The 20,380-nt window shown below is 35.7% G+C and overlaps 2 protein-coding genes and 1 long non-coding RNA gene across 3 annotated transcripts; 1 reads left to right on the forward strand and 2 right to left on the reverse strand.

Moving 5' to 3' along the window:
* Positions 1 to 150: 150 nt before the first annotated feature.
* LOC129366591 (purpurin-like) lies at positions 151 to 2,121 on the reverse strand. Its single transcript, XM_055040541.1, has 5 exons — positions 1,988 to 2,121; positions 1,577 to 1,694; positions 1,360 to 1,496; positions 878 to 990; positions 151 to 795 (listed from the first exon to the last, which is right to left on the reverse strand). The coding sequence occupies exons 1-5, from the start codon at positions 2,101 to 2,103 to the stop codon at positions 572 to 574; spliced, it is 708 nt and encodes a 235-aa protein (XP_054896516.1). The 5' UTR covers positions 2,104 to 2,121; the 3' UTR covers positions 151 to 571.
* A 4,016-nt stretch (positions 2,122 to 6,137) lies between these two features.
* pde6b (phosphodiesterase 6B, cGMP-specific, rod, beta) lies at positions 6,138 to 17,763 on the forward strand. The gene is made up of 24 exons (XM_055040188.1): positions 6,138 to 6,312; positions 6,400 to 6,649; positions 6,753 to 7,064; positions 8,189 to 8,341; positions 9,505 to 9,594; positions 9,688 to 9,828; positions 9,914 to 9,988; positions 10,103 to 10,167; positions 10,371 to 10,437; positions 10,521 to 10,568; positions 11,358 to 11,507; positions 11,639 to 11,782; positions 12,455 to 12,520; positions 12,676 to 12,825; positions 12,913 to 13,020; positions 13,177 to 13,286; positions 13,649 to 13,736; positions 13,826 to 13,926; positions 14,022 to 14,129; positions 14,202 to 14,265; positions 14,348 to 14,422; positions 15,177 to 15,260; positions 15,417 to 15,570; positions 15,954 to 17,763. The coding sequence occupies exons 2-24, from the start codon at positions 6,491 to 6,493 to the stop codon at positions 16,004 to 16,006; spliced, it is 2,565 nt and encodes an 854-aa protein (XP_054896163.1). The 5' UTR covers positions 6,138 to 6,312; positions 6,400 to 6,490; the 3' UTR covers positions 16,007 to 17,763.
* Positions 17,764 to 18,267: 504 nt separating this feature from the next.
* LOC129366387 (uncharacterized) lies at positions 18,268 to 19,990 on the reverse strand. The gene is made up of 4 exons (XR_008606616.1): positions 19,915 to 19,990; positions 19,373 to 19,427; positions 18,475 to 18,573; positions 18,268 to 18,340 (listed from the first exon to the last, which is right to left on the reverse strand). It is a non-coding gene; the product is annotated as an uncharacterized LOC129366387 (long non-coding RNA).
* Between the last annotated feature and the right edge of the window lie 390 nt (positions 19,991 to 20,380).

Below are 20,380 nucleotides of genomic sequence, written 5' to 3' on the forward strand. Positions count from 1 at the left end.
ATAAACTTTTACATCTGACAGCGCAATGCATTTACTTTATCATGAATAACAACCAAAAACATACATGTCAAGATTCATGTATGTGAAATTTATTGTTGAAATCTTATTTATTCATTTAAATTTCTAATTAATAAACAAAATCTTGAAACATTTTTGTGTAAAAAACAAATCTTTATTTTTATTTGTCACATTCACTCACAAACAAGGTAACATTTTGCTTTTGCATGTTTGCTTGTATGTATGTAATTATTTCGGTATGTAGCCTTTTTTTAATCAGGAATGTCTCATTGAGATTACATCTCTATTTCAAGAGAAATCTGGGCAAAATTTTAATCATAACACTAATAATACATGGATACGTGAAGGAGGTTGAAGAAAAAATAATAAAAGGCAGAGGAAGATAAATATTCTTCTTCTGCCAATCTCTTTGCATTTTTCAACACCATCAGTGTCATAAATTAACCACACACACACACGTGCTCTCAGGTTTTTCCCTCCGCTTGTTCTCTATCCACGACAGCATCTGACTGGCACTTGCTTCTCCACCCCGTTTCTCTTTCTTGGATTCTGCTCAGCAGGCCCCAGACTGCAGAACGGGCTGGAACTGTCCGGCCATGCAGATCTCCTCCTGTTTCTGACGAACGGCGCGCTGAATCGCTGGAGGCAGGCCACGGGGGTTCCTGGAGAACACAAGGGCGTAGCCATCCTCGCAGCTGCCGTCATCTTTCACGGAGCGGCAAGCGTAGGTGATGGCGTAGTTGTCATAGTCCGTGTCGATTACCCAGTAGTTGTCGCCTAGTTTGACAGAAAAGTACCATGTTTGTAGGAACAAAGTGTAAAAATGCAAATGTGTGATGGGAAGTAGTGCTGATCGTACCTCCGCTTGAGAGGTAGCTGGCCAGGCCCTGGTAGTTCATGAACATCTTGCCAGGAGTGGTAGGATCAGGTACAGAGTACTGAGCAGCCATGTCAGCACAGACAACCCAGAAGCTGGAAAACCAAAAATCAGATCGATGATGCAAGAGGAGTTCTTTAACTTCCCTTTTCTAAATGCTTATAACTATTTTTTTGGAATATACTAACTACAAGTCTTCAAAACAGGCAAAAAAAAAAAAAAAACCTGCTCATCACATATCTCTTCCTAAGCCTTTATTATTAAGTAAAAACTCTGCATGGAACTAAGGCTTAGGGTTCTTTTGTTCCTAAATCTTTCTATCCTGAACATGTTTTTTAAAACCTGGCTAAGAATAAGAACATCTTCTCCTGCCCTGGTCAGGTCATCATCAGTTTTTAAAGACGGAAAAAACAGTTTAAAGAGCAGTATCTGATGCAGAACTTCTTGAATACTCTGTTCCTCACCCAAACAGGGTGACCCGTCCCCTGGAAGAAGCAGTCATGGAGCCGTCATCGTCAATGGTGTACTCAGCGGAGATGTTGTCCTGCAGGAACAGCCCCTCTGGGTCTTTCTTCTGCAGAGCATACCACTTCCCAGCATACTGTCATAAAAGGGAAGTCAGAAATATTTAGTCTTTTTTTCTCCTGACATTCAGATCTCGGTGCATTTTTTTGTACTTACTCTCTTTGGATCAAAGTCTTCCTTGACTGAGAAACTATCTACAATGCAGGAGGCAGACAGACTGCGTTCAACGCAGGACACAAAGACCAGCAGCAGGGCCAGCTTAAGGGATCCCATTCTGCAATGAAGCATAAGGCACACCAAAAGATGTGTTTAAGAGAAAATTACTACATATTTTTTCACCATTTAGAATAATTTTAAACAAAATACATAAAACCTCTATTGCAACATTTAAATTCAGTCTGAACTCTGTTCTAATATCAAATAAGATTCATTATTCAGTGAGGATTGTCTTTGGTCTGCAGTTTTCCAGTCTCTTACTAGAGCGCAGAAGGTACAGATGCAGCTCAAAAGCAACAATTTAACCAGTAAAAAAGTAACTAATGTTAAAATCTAACCCCAGCATCTTACCTGTTTGGGTTAAGAGTAGCAGCCGAGATTAAAAAAGCAAAGTTCTGTTTGTGGATGTGTTCGAATTGCAGCAGATCAAGTCTTGGGCTGGTGGCTGCCTTTATATACGTGCTCATCAGACAAGCTTATGGCTGATTTTCATTGCTTGGAACTAAATAAGGTGCTTAAATCTAGAGGTAATCTCTTTGGGTTGAAATCCTTGTCGTAATCTGGCTTCTATGTCCAAGACTTACGATAAAAACAATTAGACCATTATGTAACTGACTGGACACACTCAAAGAACTTGCATATGCGTAACACAGGCTTTTAATTAATTGCTTCCATGGGCTTCAATAAAAACACAGTATTCTTGTTTGGTCTTTTACAAAGAGGTGAATTATGTTTGTCAATACCATACAACAAAATATGACGCCCAATATGTGCTCTAAAATACAGATGAAATCATATTAATTCAACAATTATCAAAGACGTATTATGAAAATTAGGCAATAGAAATAATTTTGGTAATTCCACTGAAACAAAGAGGAACACGTTTGAACGTTTTTAGGAAAAATATATTATTGGTAATCAATTTTAGTTCAATTTGATTTTTGAGTGGTACCTGAAAACCTGTTTCACAACCCACATCAGAGTTTACATATTAAGTGATAAATAAATTGAAGACAATAATATTTGAATGGTTCTATAAAATCTGCAAAGAGTTTTATTATATGTACATCTAAAAAAAATACAACTAAAACTAAATCACAGATCATCTCTAAAAATACCCATCTGAATGTCCCAAACTTAACTGTTTTAAAAATAGTGATGGCAATCGCTCTTACACATCAGCCACTATCTGATCCTAATAAAGAAAAACAACTTACTGCACTTAATGAGAGGTATTCTGAGACACTTTGGGTGAAGAGGTCATGAAAGGTCAGGGTAAATCTAGAAATGAACACCAGAACAACACAGCTTCTCCTCACTGTCAGTAGATAGAATAAATAGAATGGGTCTGTCTGCCAACACTGTCATTGTGTTGAGCAACCAAGGTTTAATCTGTTCAGAGGCAGTCTGTAAACAAGCCCGAGTAATACAGTCAGATAATTAGATGAATAAAAGTTACTTAAATGTGCATGCTGTTATTAACCAAGCTCTCTTTATCAATTATTACATGATTTCTCAATCACTAAGAATTGAAAGTATGAAAGTCCATTTGTTCATCTCTTTAAACAGACACTGGCTCTCATTCCCTGGTTTATCCCTAATGACTAGCAGTCCAGTATATTGTGTAATTGCTGACATAATAACTTATTGTATAGCTGTCTGCCGTCTCACTATTAAGGGTACAGAGAGAAAAGGTCAGTCCAGTACACTGACTGTGACAGTAAAGGCTCTCCTCAGAGAGAGAACAGAAGGCTCTCCTCAGAGAGAGAACAGAGAAGTCAGCCAAGACTACTGATCTATTTTTTCCATTGACTATATCAGGAATGTTATCCTACTATTACTGCTTAAAATAGATAGTTGACAAAACACTGATATAAGTGTTGAATGGAAACTTCTAGGGCTCAAAGCAAAGTCTGTTAAATATGTTGCAGACATTTCAATTTCTGTTTAGCAGTTAGTTAATAAGATCCAAAATGGGACTTTTGGTTGCATTACTAACCAATGGCTTGAACACACAGCCTTGTGGAAACCCGTTGCTCAGTTTTATTTATTTTCCAAAGAGGACAAATTCTGATTGCATCACCAGAAAGTTTAGAACAAATGATCAAAAACTGTTCGGGCCGAGCTGGTGGGGCAAAATGATCTGGACCCAGTGATACATTGAGGCTGTATTTGATATGTGGTTGTTTAAAAATTTTTGTTTTATCTTTTAGGTGTCAGTGTGACAAGCTGACCATCATTCATGGAGGATACGGCATATTTGTTTAGCTGCTAATATGACTGTGGAGGCTCACTGAAGGAGACATTGAAGATGTAATTTGGAAAATTGTAGTTCATCATTACAAGGACTGCACTGATGGACACATGGAGAAGTAGCAGGGCTCTTCCTGGCTACTGAGGTATTAAGTGTATTCTGAATGGTTAAGATTAGGACTCAGGAGAAAAAAAAGCCCCCAAATAGTACAATATAGTCCCACAGATCAAATATATCATCCCTTCAGCTTCGGGTTTTGGATTTTCCCTGGTTCTACCCATTTTGCTAGGGTAACTTCGATAGGGAAGCATCCTTATGAGAAGACTGCTGGCAAGAGAAATTTTGCAAGAACTTTATCATGAATATTTTGAGGATTCACTTTAACTCTCAAGTTGAAATATTACACTCATTTTGCCCGAATTTCTTCAATTATTTGAATCTCAAAGTGTGGTCAAGTTGAAGAACTTAGAATTGTGTTTGCTGCCATCTACTGGGGCTTGTCAGCAGTGCAACCAGTGCAGTGGACATTTTTTTTATTTTTGGGGGTTATTTACTTCTAATATGTAAATTAAACCTAGCTTACCACAAAAATAAAATACATTCCACATAAAGCTTAAGAAAGCACAATAACTATACAACACTGTATTTACATCTATCAATTTCAAGACCTTTCTTTTGAAGTCAAGAAATTCCAGAGGCATAATTTACTTAACAGAAGTTTTTCAACTGCACAGTGGTGCAGAGGTTAGCACTGTTGCTTAACAGTAAGAAGATTCTGGGTTCTTCACACAAGTATAAGCTAATGAATGGACAAGTATTTCAAATAGACCCATCCTTATACAAGTTAAATAAACAATTATGTGGATTAATTTGTTTCGCTCACTGCTTAAAAATTCATCATTCTGTTTCAAGCAGAATTATGCTCCAAATACAATATTGTTACTTGTTTACATTTTGTGATGGAATTTAATTTCTCTATTTTATTCAGTAGGGGAAAAAAAATCCCACATTACTGTAACAAAGTCAACAATTCCACAATTATCACAAACCTGCTCTTAACATTAGGTTCTTGACGTGCCAAATTTCTCCTCTGTGGCGCACTCCATGGGAACTTAACAAGATTTAGGTCCAAAAGCTGAGACGGGGAAGGAAGATTGACTTTATCTGTCTGATTAACCATCTCTACAAGTTCTTGCAGAAATCTCTTGAATCTTTACCAAGCAAACAGATCTAATAAGTTTACTATAAGAGGAAACTTGAAATATCCTGGTAACAGTTCATAAGATTATTTTTGGTATACAAATGGGCCCACAGCATTAAACATCCTCCACCTTACGTTACAATGGGCATGAAATGTATTTTAACACATTCTACTTTCCTTTCAAGGTGTTTGTAGCCTATTTTCCAAACACTTAAAGCAATAAAAATGATGTTCCATATACCATGCATTAGAGTGTTATGTATAACTCTATGCATCTAATTTTAATGACAGGTCAAACAAGAAAGTTTCTTGTTGTAGCACAAAATCACATGCACTCACAGTTTGAGGACTAGTAGGGCAACAAACTTACATTCACACACATGCATGCATACACACCTGTCGTTATGTATTATAGTGGCAGCAGATTATCTATTTGACCTTTTGCTTAAGGTCTTTATGCAGCCTTATAATAGACGGACCCTTCTAACTCTGAATGAAAGGGTTAGTTTTGTTTTGGCGGTGCATTACATCCCTTTTTATTCATGTTAACCTGCAATAAAGATTGTTTGCAGAAAAAGAGATTGGGTGGTGAGATCATCAGTGTCTAAAGAAAACAGAAGATCATGCAAAGGAGGCCTTGTTTAAAAGAGTTAAACAACTTGTACAGGTTCATAGAGGAATCATATTTAACATGGGATATCGATATAAAAGACGCGTGCTTTAAATGATTGCAATTTCTATGGTGCAAGTATGTGATTTATGTTTTTTAGTTGCAACTAATAGAATTGCTTCAACAATATTCAATTTTGAATTTCATTAGAATAAATTCTAATGTTTCAGAAAATAAGCTCATCAAATCCTGAATAAAAACATGTCAGAGTCCATATTTACACTCTTACTAAGACTACAGTTATCGGGAGTAGAATCATTCTGGTCTGAATGTACTGATGCAGAGTGAAGGCTGGGTCCTTTGGCCCACATATTTGTTACTACATGATCAGCTGATGAGTTTAGCATAGGTAGATCCCTGCTAACCTTCAGCACTATCTGCTGATGACAGAGGGATTGCTGGGATTCAGCCCTCTGCCTTCTCCTTACAGCTCTCCCTCTTGAAGTCTGCTCATCCAACTAAACAGGGGGATTATTAACTTTTTTTTTTTTAATTTTTGCCTGCATTTGAATGTGTTCACCTCAATTTTCCCCAATCTGCACATCACCTGGGTAAGATTTGTTTCTTTTCTTGAGTCGATATAATGGTATTTGGTGTGTAAGTTGTTTTGCTTATTTTTTGGTTTCTTGTTGGAGAAGCGGTTGTTCCATTAGAGCAGCACTGGAGCTTTATTGAGAACAAAAGGAAGAGGACAAGGAATAGCTGACAGAAGAAGAGGAAGGAGGAACAATGGGTGTGCAAAAAGAAGACGTGGAGAAGTTTCTTCATGACAACCCGGCGTTTGCTACAAAATACTTTTGCAAAACAATGAGCCCTTCTTCCATATCGAAGATATCAGGACTCCCAGAAAAAGAGATTGACTTTGGAAAGCTGGAGGAACTTTGTCGGGTAAGTTATATATTTGATGATTTCTCAGGATAGAAACAAAATAATCTTTGTGAATTAAAAACAAAAAAACAAAAACAAGATTCTATTTCTCTAATTTTCAAAGGTTGAGGAAAGCCGAATAATGTTTGATTTGATCAAAGACATGCAAGAGAACATCAACATGGAAAAGGTGGTCTTCAAGATCCTGAAGCGGCTCGGAGCGCTCATTCACTCCGACCGCTGCAGCCTGTTCATGTACCGGCAGCGGAACGGCATTGGAGAGTTGGCGACGAGGCTCTTCAATGTCTCAACAACTTCAGTCCTGGAGGACTGTGTGGTTTCACCAGACTCTGAGATCGTCTACCCTCTGGACTTGGGAATAGTTGGCAATGTGGCCCTCACAAAGAAGAATGTCAATGTGAAAGATGTCAAAGAGGTAAAGTGGGGGCAGGGAGGTTGGACATCAGTTTGTGAGTCAGAGCAAAAAGATGAACCAGAGAGAATTACTCTTAAGCTTTCAGTGATGATGCACACAGCCTCAGACTGAAGCAAACGTAGCCAGCTGGATGCCCCTCAAATATACTGAATTACCATAAAGTATTTCAGTCTCAAATCTTCGTATTTGTTGACAAGCATTTCCAAGACAAGCCTTCTTTTAAATTCACTCATAACATCTTCTCCAGAGTAAATAAATAAGAAAAGTGATAACATCAGAAAATGTCACATGTTCAAATAATATGTGAACTGTGCTACTCTCTTGACAATTTAACTGATTGCTAACAAACCTAAATACATTGTCTTGAATTATAATTTCACAAAGTTGTAGAAAATTAGTGTTAGTGATGATGTTAATTATACTAAACTAAGCTCCATCCAACCTCAAAGCAGCTGTGATCAAGAGTCTTGTGCTTCAGTATTTAGCTTTTCTACACAATATAACCCCCAATTTAAAATCTTAAACTAATACTTAAAGATAATCTAAAAGCAAATAATACAGATATTTGAAGTCCTGTGAATTAAAAGCTAATTTATTTGATGTTAAACATAATTTTAGATGTAACATTTAAATTAAATGGAAACAAATGACTTATAGAAATTGCCTAATTTGTATTTTTATGTAAAGGTCTCCCTTTACATCAGGGAGACCTGAACAAAGTACCTTTATTCAGGTCTCCCTGCTGTAGACCTGGACAAAGTGTGGTTGTAAATCTCATTGGCAGAGATAATCCATTTATTCTCAGATCGCATCATCCTCTGCTGCAGCCATGGATTAGACGCTGCTGACATTTAGTTGGCTGTCAGCAGGAATGTAAAACAGATCAAAAAATAAATTAATTGATCGCTTGTTTTCTAACCAAGTCTATTAGACAGCAATAATGGCATTGACCTATTTACTCAGATTTATTTAATACTTTGAGATGTTTTCTAGTTAAATATCCAAAATGCTCAAATCAGATTAAGAGGGTTTTAAGAGGACAAGATTTTTCCTCCTAAACTCTTAATTTAGCATTGAAAATTCTGACTTTCACAGGTGTTTGTGAATACTTTTTTCCTTTTCAGAGCCAGTATTTCAGTTCGTTCGTTGATGAACTCACAGAATATGAGACCAGGAACGTGCTGGCAGCGCCCATCCTCAATGGCAAAGACCTGGTGGCCGTGATCATGGCCCTGAACAAGACCACAGGACCACATTTCACTGCCCAGGATGAAGATGTGAGTCCACAAGTTACAGCTGATGACTGAGCAATATAACAATTTGGATAAAACTGAATTCTTAGCAGCATTAGTGAAGAAAAGTAATCTAGTGCAGGTTCATGATGCAGGATTGAAACAAATGAACCCAAACAGTTTTATTTCAAGCTTAATTTCAAGATTTTTGTTAGTCACATGCAAAAATTATTTTTTGCAATAAAGTTTCATTTTAATGAACATATTTTTAAGAGACTGAAAAGTATATTGAGATTAGCATTTAATATATTTTATAATTCTATTTTTGCATTATATATGTATGTATCTGTTAATTATTCAATACTTATTTTATTTTTCATCTGTTTATTTAATTTTGAGCAATTCCCTATTCCGTATTTTTGTAAAGATGGGCATTTTAATGAATAAAAAAGGAATGATCAATATTAGGAAACAATCAAAAGACATTCAAATGTTATATCACAATTACAAACTTCAATGTATTTTATATTATTTGATAAACCAACACATGTTAAGAGGGAGAGTTTTAAAAATGTTATGTACACTTACAAATCTGAAATGTATTGAATCCCCTTTCCTATGAAATTCTGAATAAAATTTCGTACAGCCAGGAGTAAAGATGTTGAACAGCTTCAATCAGGTTTAAGTTACAAAATGACAGCCGAAGCCTTGGATTGTAAAACAACAAACATACCAAGACACATTAATTTGACTAAAATGTTTACTGTACAATCTTTGTTGGAGCCCCCAAAAACCTGTTTGATATTTGGGAGCTGTACAAAAATACTGGCTCAAGTGGAAATGGAAGAAAAGCACTTTTTAAATTTTAGTTGCATTCTGTACTCATTGCATTTCTTCCCCATCCATGTGTAGGTTGGGTACTCTAGGTTCCTCCTACAGTTTCTAAATTTTAGGCATGATTGTATTTATGAATTGTTGTTGGTCATGCTTATCTCTATAATGGACCAATAAATTGTAGGTGACATTTTGCCCATCTGTAGCTGGAAATACACAGTAGCTCCTCCCCACTCACAACCAAATCTCCTTGCCCTTCAGAATTACATTCAACTTTCATCATACAAAAGAGTCTTATGTTACATCACCTTTTGTGGTTGTATTGTGACAAAAGAAATATGATATATAAATCATGTTTCTGTTCATGTTGGCAGCTCTTCCTGAAGTACCTGAAAATTGCCTCTCTGAACCTTAAGATCTTTCACCTAAGTTACCTCCACAACTGTGAGACACGCAAAGGACAGGTGCGGGCAAAAGTTATAACAAAAGTCTGTCATTTATTTCTCTGTATGTTAGCTGCATTTAAATCTTGTGTGTGTCCTTTATGTTCCTTGTAGCTGCTGTTGTGGTCTGCCAACAAGGTGTTTGAAGAGCTGACAGACATCGAGCGACAGTTTCACAAAGCCTTGTACACAGTCCGGGCCTACCTCAACTGTGACCGATATTCTGTGGGGTTACTAGACATGACAAAGGAAAAGGTTTAGTGTCTATCTTCATTTTCTGGTGAAAATTATTTAGTTTAATTTACCATAAAGTTATTGACTGACACCCTCCTTCTTGTAGGAGTTCTTTGACATTTGGCCTGTGTTGATGGGAGAGCAGCCACCTTACAGTGGACCTGTAACTCCAGATGGCAGGGTACATTGTTTTATTTAACTTTTCCTATGTACTTATGACTTGTCTATTCATTAAAAGTCTTTATTTTAGTTCGGCTTTGGCCTCTATTGCTAATCTATTTAATTTATCCCCTAGGAAGTAATTTTCTACAAAGTTATTGACTACATACTCCATGGAAAAGAAGACATCAAAGTAATACCGTAAGTACAAGTATAACCTTCTCTTTTTTATGTTTGGTCATAAAAATGGAAATTAATGGAAAGGAACAGGTTGTTGTGCTAATGGCCAACAGTGGTCCTAGTCAGTGATACTTTCAAATGAGTTTCAAAAGTTTTCACACTCATTTGAGTTTAAACTCATAATCACAGCTCAGTAAAAGATTTTTTTTCAATTTGTCAAAAAGAAATCCACCTGCAGACCACTGGGCCTTGAGCAGCGGCCTTCCCACTTATGTTGCAGAGAGCGGCTTTGTGAGTTTTCTTTTCAACAACTGCAGCGAGCTGCTAAATTATTTGAAGCCAAATTAATTAGTTTGCTCCTTTCCGCTCTTCAGATTTGCAACATCATGAATGCGGCCGCTGATGAGATGTTTCAGTTCCAGGTGAGAAACTTTACATGCCTCCAGGTGCTTCATCAAGCATGAAGCATTTATTTTCATAAAAGCTTGATGATTTACAGTTTATTGGACAACAATTGCTGGATGGATGGTCAACCTCAGTGGCAGTAAATGCAGCTTGGATAATAGTGTTGAACAACACTATTATCCACTATTATAAAATGTTACCATGCTGTTAGATCAGTTGTTGCTGTTGGTGACTTAAAAAGCTCTGGCTGATTTGCTGTAATAGTAGAAAAGTTTTAGTATTAGTGAAAAAACACATTTAATAAAATATTGATTGACTCAAATTTAACTGTAATAAAAAAAATGCTTTCATTTCCTTATGATAATAACGTTCATTATATCTCTCTGGTAAAGATTTTCTGCTAAGAAATTAGAAACCAAACACAAATGTCCTTCCAAACTGTATTTTTTTTAGTTATTTAAAAAATAACAGCATTTGAATGAATAAGAAAATAAGATATATTAACTAAAAAAGGAAATATAAAAATATTTATTTTGAACTATTTTTCCTATCTTTAAAGAATGGAGATATGTGGCATGATCATCAGTACTTTGTTGGACTTGAATATTTATTTTAAGTATCATGTTTTTGTCTCTTTTTGTTAAAAACAAATGTGATTGTATCGGTCTTAAACTATGGCATCCTAACTACATTTTGGTCCCTAAGTACTCTGTTTGCAAATACACTTAATTTTTACTCATTGAATATGAAATTAAGTCATACATAAAGACAACGACAGACTTGACTATGTTTTCTTGTCATCACAGACAGAGCCGCTGGATGACAGTGGCTGGACCATAAAAAATGTTCTCTCGCTTCCAATTGTCAACAAAAAAGAAGAAATAGTTGGTGTGGCAACGTTTTACAACAGGAAAGATGGGAAGCCATTTGACGATCACGATGAAAATCTCATGGAGGTATAGCTAATCTGTCCTTGTTGGTTGACTAAATGAGTTTATACAATTTCATCTAAATACAAAGATCCATAAAAAGAATCTTTCCTAATATTCTTTGAACATTTTTAACGTAATTTTTTTCTGATTCCCAGGCTTTGACTCAGTTCCTGGGATGGTCAGCTCTGAACACGGACACATACGACAAAATGAACAAACTCGAGAACCGAAAAGACATTGCTCAAGATATGGTTCTCTACCACGTCAAATGTCGAAATGATGAAATTCAGAATGTCCTGGTCAGTGGTACTTTGACTTAAAAAAATAAAAAAAACCCACAACATTATTATTTTCAAATTATTTTCAACGGCGTATTTTTATTTCAGAAATCTGTTAGATTACAAAAATAGAAATCTGCCCCAGAAAACTGCCCTGGTATAGAGACAGTACTTCTTTTGTTGACCTGAATGATGCTTTGTTGTTATTTTTCCTCACAATGCTTTTTGAGCATTATTTCTTGAAGATTAATTTCAGAATAACTCATGAGAAGGGATTGGCTGCGAAATACATTAAAACTAATTTAGCGTGACTTTAAATAAATTAAGTGACATAAATCTATTGTGAAATTTTTGTCATCTGAAGTTTATTGTACAAAATGTCAGCATTTTATTTATACATGTTCATTCGTCGTTGTCAAAGGGAGTCAAAAGACAGACTACAAACAGCCTACAAAGTGTTAAAGGGCTAGGGTTAATAACTGAAGTCAATTAGTTATTAAACAATCAGGGTCGTTTAATGGAGACACACATTAAATGAGACTAAATGGATTCTTCGAAAAGGATATAAAATGTCTAGTATCCTGATAGAAAAGTGTCAGTATTTTTGATTGCCTTTTAAATGTTTGGATTTTTCTTTTTTTTTTTTTTCCTTGAGTTTTGATTGGTTTAAGTGTATAATGTCAATTTTTCTAGAACACGAGAGAGGTCTACGACTGTGAGCCCTGGGACTGTGAAGAAGAGGATCTTCTTGACATTCTGGTAATGCCTAAACTTGTGCATTTTGGGTTTAAAGGTTTCTTTAGGGAAAAAAACAAAATAAAATCAAAGTGTGAGACTACAGGCATAGAAAACATTTCATGCAAACATGGTTTTTATTCTCACTCAGCTTTCATTTTCTGGTGTCATCCTTTCAGAAAAAAGACCTGCCACCTCTTATCAAGAAATTCGAGATCTACGAGTTTCGCTTCTCAGATTTTAACTGCACAGAACTGGAGCTGGTGAAGTGTGGGATCCAGATGTACTACGAAGTCGGTGTAGTGAAGAAGTTCCAGATTCCTCAAGAAGTAATACAGTTACACATGTAAACAACATTTATTTTTGAGAGTATGCAAAAAAAAGTTTGAGATCTTAACTCCTTAATTTCCTCTAAGGTGCTGGTTCGTTTTATGTACTCAGTCAGTAAAGGCTACAGAAAAATCACCTACCACAACTGGCGTCATGGCTTCAACGTGGGACAGACCATGTTTACATTGTTAACGGTATCAGTTTGAATATTTTTTTCATTGGAGTGTCCATTTGTAAAAAACTAAAAGAAAATGAACCAATTCTCATTTTGACTAGTTTAGTTGTAGTTTATTCTTCAAAACATAAATATTTCTATTTCACACAGCATGTTTATTTATTTTTGTCCTCAGACAGGGCATCTGAAGCGATATTACACAGACCTAGAAGTCATGGCCATGATAACGGCAGGATTTCTGCATGACATTGATCACAGAGGAACAAACAACTTGTACCAGGTCAAGTAAGTGACAACAGTCTCACAGAATATCTTTTTTTCACATTTAGATTGAATACCTTGTATTAAGAAGTTGTAACCTACTGTGGACTACAGGAAATCCAGCAAATTACTGTAAATTTCTTGTGCTTATAAGCAAACTGAATCATAATTCCTTACTGAACCAGTTTGTTAATTATAGTTTAAGTTTTGCAACAACTCACCAATTTAAGTTATTATTGCAGAGCCCGAATGAAAGGCAATTTAAAAGAACTTTTGAATTAGACTTTTTAAGACTTGGCTTTTCAGTTGAGTCAGATGAGGGTTAAGTTGCAATATATTATAAATATGATATATTTAAGGATTTTCTTTTTAATGGAATCCAACAGATCTGGTAATCCTCTGGCCAAGTTACACGGCTCCTCCATCCTGGAACGACACCATCTAGAGTTTGGAAAGTTTCTTCTCTCTGACGAGGTAAAGAAATGTCGTTTAACCTAACATGTAGGCTGCGTGTCTTACAGTCTGTGAATGTACTGACCTCACTCTTTGTATTTCATCTGCAGTCACTGAATATATACCAGAACCTGAACAGGCGGCAGGTAGATCACGTAATTCATCTTACCGACATTGCCATCATCGCCACCGACCTCGCTCTTTATTTCAAGTGAGTGGCATCTCTAACTTTTCAGTCCAGGCTTGTCAATACATTTTTTCTCTTGGTTAAAATCAGTTAAAGTAATGTATCTTCTACTATTACAGGAAGAGAACAATGTTCCAAAAGATTGTGGACCTTTCAAAAACATATGAAGATGAAAAGAAATGGGTGGATTTCATGTCTTTAGAAACAACCAGAAAAGAGATCGTCATGTGAGTGAAATGAAAATAACTGTGGCGTCTACTGTCCGGTGGGTTTTTAACCTGGATAATGTTTTATTTCAGGGCCATGATGATGACAGCGTGTGACTTGTCAGCCATCACGAAGCCCTGGGAAGTGCAGAGCAAGGTAAGAGTAATGACAATAAAAAGTTTAACCAAGGAGGGAAGCAGGTTGTCAGCAGATAATGAACTGATTGTGTAATTTTCAGGTTGCCTTGTCTGTGGCGGCAGAGTTTTGGGAGCAGGGTGACTTGGAGAGGACAGTGCTGGAACAGCAACCTATTGTGAGTTTGCAAGTTACAGTTTCACCAACATTGATGGATGTTATAACAAAAAAAGTAGTGCACTGCAGCAAGGATAAATTCAGCACCAAATACAAGAATCCTGCATAATTAACGGCACTCTGCAAAAATGTTTTAGAAAGATTGTAAAGAAATACGCATTTATTATACTATAGCATAATCTCACACAGAAAAAAAAGATTAGCTCAGCAGGAGGTTTTGGATCTCACTTCCTTTGCATACTCCTCACTGGCCAGAAAAGTTCGGGTTCTTGATTGGCTTTGTCACGTTCTCAGTCATTTAAAGCTTTTAAATTATTGCTCTAATTGTTAGTGTGAGTTTATATGGACAAAAACTGTTTTGTTGTAGCTATTCTCTGAGTTATAATGACTAGCACTCAAATGCTTTTCTCAGATGTTTTGTTTTTTGTTTGTCCTATTTTGAAGACCATCTCAGAAATAGAAATTACCATATAATTCCTCAAAGCTCTTTCTCAATTGAAAAAATAAGTATATGCTTCGAAACATTTATTTTATTGCAAAATATATATATTTTTAATTATTTTGATCTAAGACTCTGCTTCTGCAATCAAAAATGAATTTATGTTAAACATTTTTACCCATATTGACAAAATGATGGTGGGGGCAATGTTTATAGACAAGAGAAACTGATCCCCTGAAAACTAGTGAAGATAGAAGAAATCACTTCCTTCATTGAGTTTTCACTAACAATGATTTGATTCTGTCTTTTCCACCAGCCCATGATGGACAGGAACAAAGCAGCAGAGCTTCCAAAGCTACAATGTGGTTTCATTGACTTTGTCTGCACATTTGTCTACAAGGTATTTCCTACAATAGGTTCTTAATCCATAAAAAAGCAATGTGAGCTGTTTGTGTTGATTTCATAGCAAAACAATGGGTTTGACCAAAACACACCATCTGATGTAATTCTCATTTTGTTCCCCTTCAGCCATTTGTTCATAATTTTGTCTTCTCAGGAATTTTCTCGTTTCCACCCCCAAATCCAGCCCATGTTAGATGGCATCCTTAACAACAGGAAAGAATGGAATGCAAAAAAAGAGGAATATGAAGCTAAACTCAAAGCCATAGAGGACGAGAAGGCTGCAAAAGAGGCTGCTCAGGCGGCAAAAGGTAAAGTGATTCTTTAAATTCAGTGCTCTGTGACAAACGTTTGTTGCCATCTGATATTTTGCACTATCCAGTTTGACTTAGACATAAAATGACATACTACATAATCTCTGTGAACCACTGTGGATTATGCCAATAATGCATGCTATGAGGCATGAACTCTCCTGACGATGATTCTGTGTTGTTGAAAGAAGATCAGCCCTTAATTTTGTACAAGTGGTTAAAACTATGTTAGAAGCTGCAGCTTCTAACAGGAAAAAATTGAAGGAAGAGCACTTGTAAGAACAACTTTAGATAATTTAAAAAATTAAATAGGTTTACTAATGTGTAAACAACTATATATGTAAAAAGTAACTTTTGTTTTTTATTATTTATTCTTCACTTAGCTGCTGCAAACAACCCGAGTGGTGGAGGCTCCAAGACCTGCTCCGTTTGCTAAAAGACTCTAAATACAGTGGAAGCTCAGAATCATCTGAAAAGAAATATTTTGAACATTTTAGACTGACTGGCAAGAAAAAACCCCTCTAAAATAAAGAAGTTGGATATGTTTGCAAAGCCCCAAAATACTTATAAGCCTCCCGCAATCACAGCGTGTTGCCCAGGAGCAGCACATGTCACGATCAGACAGTGGGGAATTGTTTTGTCCCATTGGACTATCAATTATTGAAAACATACAAAAAACCTTGTAAAAGTGAACGTTGGGTCACTGCTTCTCAGCTGGGCTGTGCACAGAACAAAAAAAATTGTGGGGTTTAAATGATCCCATCTTTTAAGACACAGAAGGGTTAAATAATACAAGTGTCAGTCAGAGAAGAAAAGCCTGAACAGAAAGAGCTCTGCATTTCTGCTGAAATAACAGGACATGGTAAAACAACAATCATTACTGAGGCATCACTGAATCAAATTTTGTTGTATTTCACGTTAGACTGCTCTGAAAATATTGTTTTGCATTCTGATTTCACTTTTGTTGCAAATATGTTGCTTATATTTTGAGAATTACTTTTAGGTACTTGACAGGTACAGACTTAACATACTGTCTCTTCTGTACAGATAATACGTTTTTGTATTTGTTTCTTTTGTTCCAGCAGGTGTCACAAGATAATCACTGTAAATACTTTACATAGCCAATGATAGCCTTGCCATGTACCATATGCATTGCATTGCATGACAGAGAAATTGTAGCTCAGTTACATTTGTATGGACAAGATCAGACTGTAAAAAGGCCTCTTAGGAAGTAGTACATCTACACCTTTCAGCAATTGTTTTCAATGTTCACTCTTTCCAGTCACTATTTACAAATGAGAGTGTGTTTACTTTGCAGAGATTTACAATTACAATTTGCTACAATTAGTAAGGCAACTTGCCATGTGGTAATCATGTGCAATAGATATGCATGTTTCCAGTCAACAAAATCTGTAGCTGCTTATCTGTGATGCCTTTATAATGTCCATACGGAGTCTCTATGTGTGTGTGAGAGAGGGAGAGAATAGCTTAGAAAACCTTGAATAAAGTGAGTAGATCAATGTATTTGGAAATAGATCCTGTTCAGGGACATTGGTGGGTCCCAGATAAAAACTGGGATTCAAATTCTATTGCATTTGATCTATTTGGACTGGAATGCTTGTCTTAAAAGAAGAGCAAGAAGCTAAAAAATGGCTTTAAAAATAAGCCTGTACTACGTCATGTAGGCACTGCGTTGAGCATGAACAGAATGCAATCCACACGTCGCAAAGAATGTGGAAACTTCACTCATTCATAAGATCAAGAAACTGATCCCAGGTCTGTGGTGCTGTAGGACAGCAGTTACCAACCATTCAGACTCCTGGCTCACAAAGCTGTATGAGTCAACAGAAAAGAGCAACCTGACTTTATGTAATGACATGTACGTACTGCCTCTACACTTGTAAATACAATATTTTTAAAGGTGAAATAGTAGCGCTTCCAGAATTGTATTACTCTTAATGAGCTGTCATTTCATGCTTGTCTCAGTTTAAGTTTAACATTTTCCATTTATTAAAGTGAGGTCTGAATGTATAAGATAAAATATTAGGTATTAATGACACCTGTATGTGCTGTTGATATATCTGTAACATATTTATTGTAGTTATTTTAATTTAAAGCCAGCAAGTTAAAGCTTGCCTCATTCGTCTGGTCCTTGTGTACAATGATGACTCAAATAAAGCAAATGTATTTTTATGTTGTCATGATGTGAGTTGATTCCTGCCATTCGGAAGTAAAACTTTACAAAGGATGAAGCTGATTTTTTTTAAACCAACAGAAGTATCAGTATAGCTGTATTAATCTAAATACTGAGAGATAAAGAAAATCTTTTAGTGTTGAAGCATGAAAATGTAACAGTCTGCCTATGTTTTGTTGTAGTTTGTGCTAAACAGTATTTCCATTCAGAGTTCATAATGAAGGTTAGGATGTTACACAACAGAAGACTATTCTGTCCACACTGCATTTTTTACTACTGGTCCCCGACCCTAATCCCAGGATTATAGCTAAACTAGGCTGGGATTACAGTAGTGCTTTTCCAAAGGCTCATCTCTCACTGAAGGGCGTGCATATGTGCATTTGTGTACACCACAACAGGTAACAATAGTTACCCATTGTTATCAATTGTGAACCTGAAATGTATTCACCGAAACATTTTGGTACAAAAAGGTCATTATGTAATATAAAAGCAGATGGCATGAAAAATATTGAAGGATTTTATTGAGTTCATGATTGGTCCATAGGTAAAGTCATTGGAGGATGGTGTCAGAATTTGCTGCAAAGAGAGAAAAAAAAGAAAATAATATATTTTTGTATTCATGTAAAAAGTATTTTTGTATAAATACATTTAACACAATTCTAAGGAGACAAAAATGGAGAATATATTACAGAAAATCATTCTTTTATCACCTTCTGACAGTTGTTTGTAGATGCGTTCCTGCTCCTCTCTGAGCTTCTTTTCTGCCTCCTCAACCCTCCTCTCCTCTTCAGCAATTGGCTTCAGGTAATCTTAATGAAAACAACAATGTAGTCAATTGGAAATGTATTTCAATGACTGTAACGTATCCAACTCAAAGAGAGAAAAAAAAACCTTTAAACTTTAAAGAAGGATATTTTCTGTGTAAAACTGTGAGATTTTAATTTGAACATTTGTGTGAACTACAACATCAAAAATTATATTTAAACATTTTTGAACTGATTTATTATAAAATGACTTCTTTAGATGTGAGGTTTTTGCTTATTTTTGGTTTTAAAATATATTTCATTTTAAGAATTTACAGTTTGAGGATGAATAAGCAAGATTTTGCTCTTGTATGACTTTAATCATGCTTTGTGTCATAACAATTTTTTTGTATAAAATAAAAACAGCTACAGCCAATGCTAACAATTTTACAAAGATGTTTGCCATTTCCTTAATAAATTAATAGAATCAAAATAAATATATTAATTACTATTATTGTTATTATTATTATTATTATTATTATTATTATTATTATTATTATTATTATTATTATGTTTCTTTCTTAACTCGGCCACAACAGAAGTCTAAGTTGTGAAGCTTAATGATTGGAAATTTTTTCCTGACTTCAGTTTTTTTTTTTTTGCAACATAATTTTTCCTAACTTTTTAATGCACAGCCAGTAGGTAAGTAGAGCTATTCTTTCCTTAAAACAGATGTCGCAAAAGGATTGGAGACTGCACCGCTGTAAAACTACCTGAAGGGACAAACAAAAAATGCATAAATCATTCAAAAGCTAACCTGGGAAAAAGAGGTTAGCGAGGTTAAGAGGTTTAGATTCCCACTTACCAAATCTCTGCTTCCCATAGAGCACACCAAGTAGCAGGGCGGACCACCTTGCCGTCTATATTGCAAAAAAAGAAAGTTTAAAACAAAGTTTTTCAATAAGCTGCATGTGAGTCAAAAAAATAAAAATAAAAAAAACCCTAATAAATGCAATAGCTACTTTACCAATAAGATAATGTTTTTTTTAAATTACTTGATGGTTATTTAACATGGATTCTGTATTTTAGGTGACACAAAACAACATAACTAATCAGTTTATATTTTAAGGTAACATCGCATATATTTGACAATGTACGTGACACATTCTGCATTATCCAAATGTGGAACGAAGAGAGTTACTCGATGTCTGAGAAGCAAAACATCCGTCTGCATCTCAATGTCACAGCGAGCAGGTATCCGCTAGCAAGCCGCCGAACAACAATCTTTAAAGGTCAGTTTATTATCTGTTAAATCCTAAACGGACCTGGAGCTTCAAGTAATTTATCTAATTTACTCAACAGGTACGATCCGACTCCATGCTGAAATAAATTGTGTTGTGTTTTTACCTTGATTAACGGTGACACTGCGAGAGGGGGAGCCATGATAGATGAGAACAGACCAGGACTTCCTGTCAGAGCGGAAGCAGTTTTTCAAAGTAAGTCAAAGGGAAGTTAAACTAACACATGTCGCCTTTTGCGCGAGAAATGGGACAACTTGGATTTGAACTTCAACAGCGCCAGTCAGAAGTTTATATTCACTTAAGACTTGAACGATATGTTAATTTTGTGGTTGATGATGCATTTGATTTGTTCTTTTCTTGGCGTGGAATGATTTTAGCGTGGACATGGTCAGTGAATGTCGAAAACATGACTTGGGTGTTCAAGTCTGAATTTACTGTTTTTTTGTTTTGTTTTTTGTTTCCAAATGTTTTTACTTTCCAAAAGTAAAACATTATGGCATTTCTGACTTTATCTATGACATAAGAATTTAATGATTTGAAAAATCCCAATAGATTCAAAGTTGCTTTCAAAA

Source organism: Poeciliopsis prolifica, unplaced genomic scaffold (genome assembly GCF_027474105.1).
Source record: "Poeciliopsis prolifica strain line A6 unplaced genomic scaffold, Auburn_PproV2 SCAFFOLD015, whole genome shotgun sequence".
NCBI lineage: Eukaryota > Metazoa > Chordata > Actinopteri > Cyprinodontiformes > Poeciliidae > Poeciliopsis > Poeciliopsis prolifica.

Excerpts from the sequence above, each read along its gene's own strand:
- LOC129366591 (XM_055040541.1), bottom strand. The coding sequence starts at position 2,103 with ATGAGCACGTATATAAAGGCAGCCACCAGCCCAAGACTTGATCTGCTG. Across the intron at positions 1,497-1,576 it reads AAGACTTTGATCCAAAGAGA|TATGCTGGGAAGTGGTATGC; the intron begins GTAAGTACAAAA and ends CTTTTATGACAG. Across the intron at positions 796-877 it reads CAGCTACCTCTCAAGCGGAG|GCGACAACTACTGGGTAATC; the intron begins GTACGATCAGCA and ends CTGTCAAACTAG.
- pde6b (XM_055040188.1), top strand. The coding sequence starts at position 6,491 with ATGGGTGTGCAAAAAGAAGACGTGGAGAAGTTTCTTCATGACAACCCG. Across the intron at positions 14,130-14,201 it reads ACCAGAAAAGAGATCGTCAT|GGCCATGATGATGACAGCGT; the intron begins GTGAGTGAAATG and ends GTTTTATTTCAG. Across the intron at positions 14,266-14,347 it reads CCTGGGAAGTGCAGAGCAAG|GTTGCCTTGTCTGTGGCGGC; the intron begins GTAAGAGTAATG and ends TGTAATTTTCAG.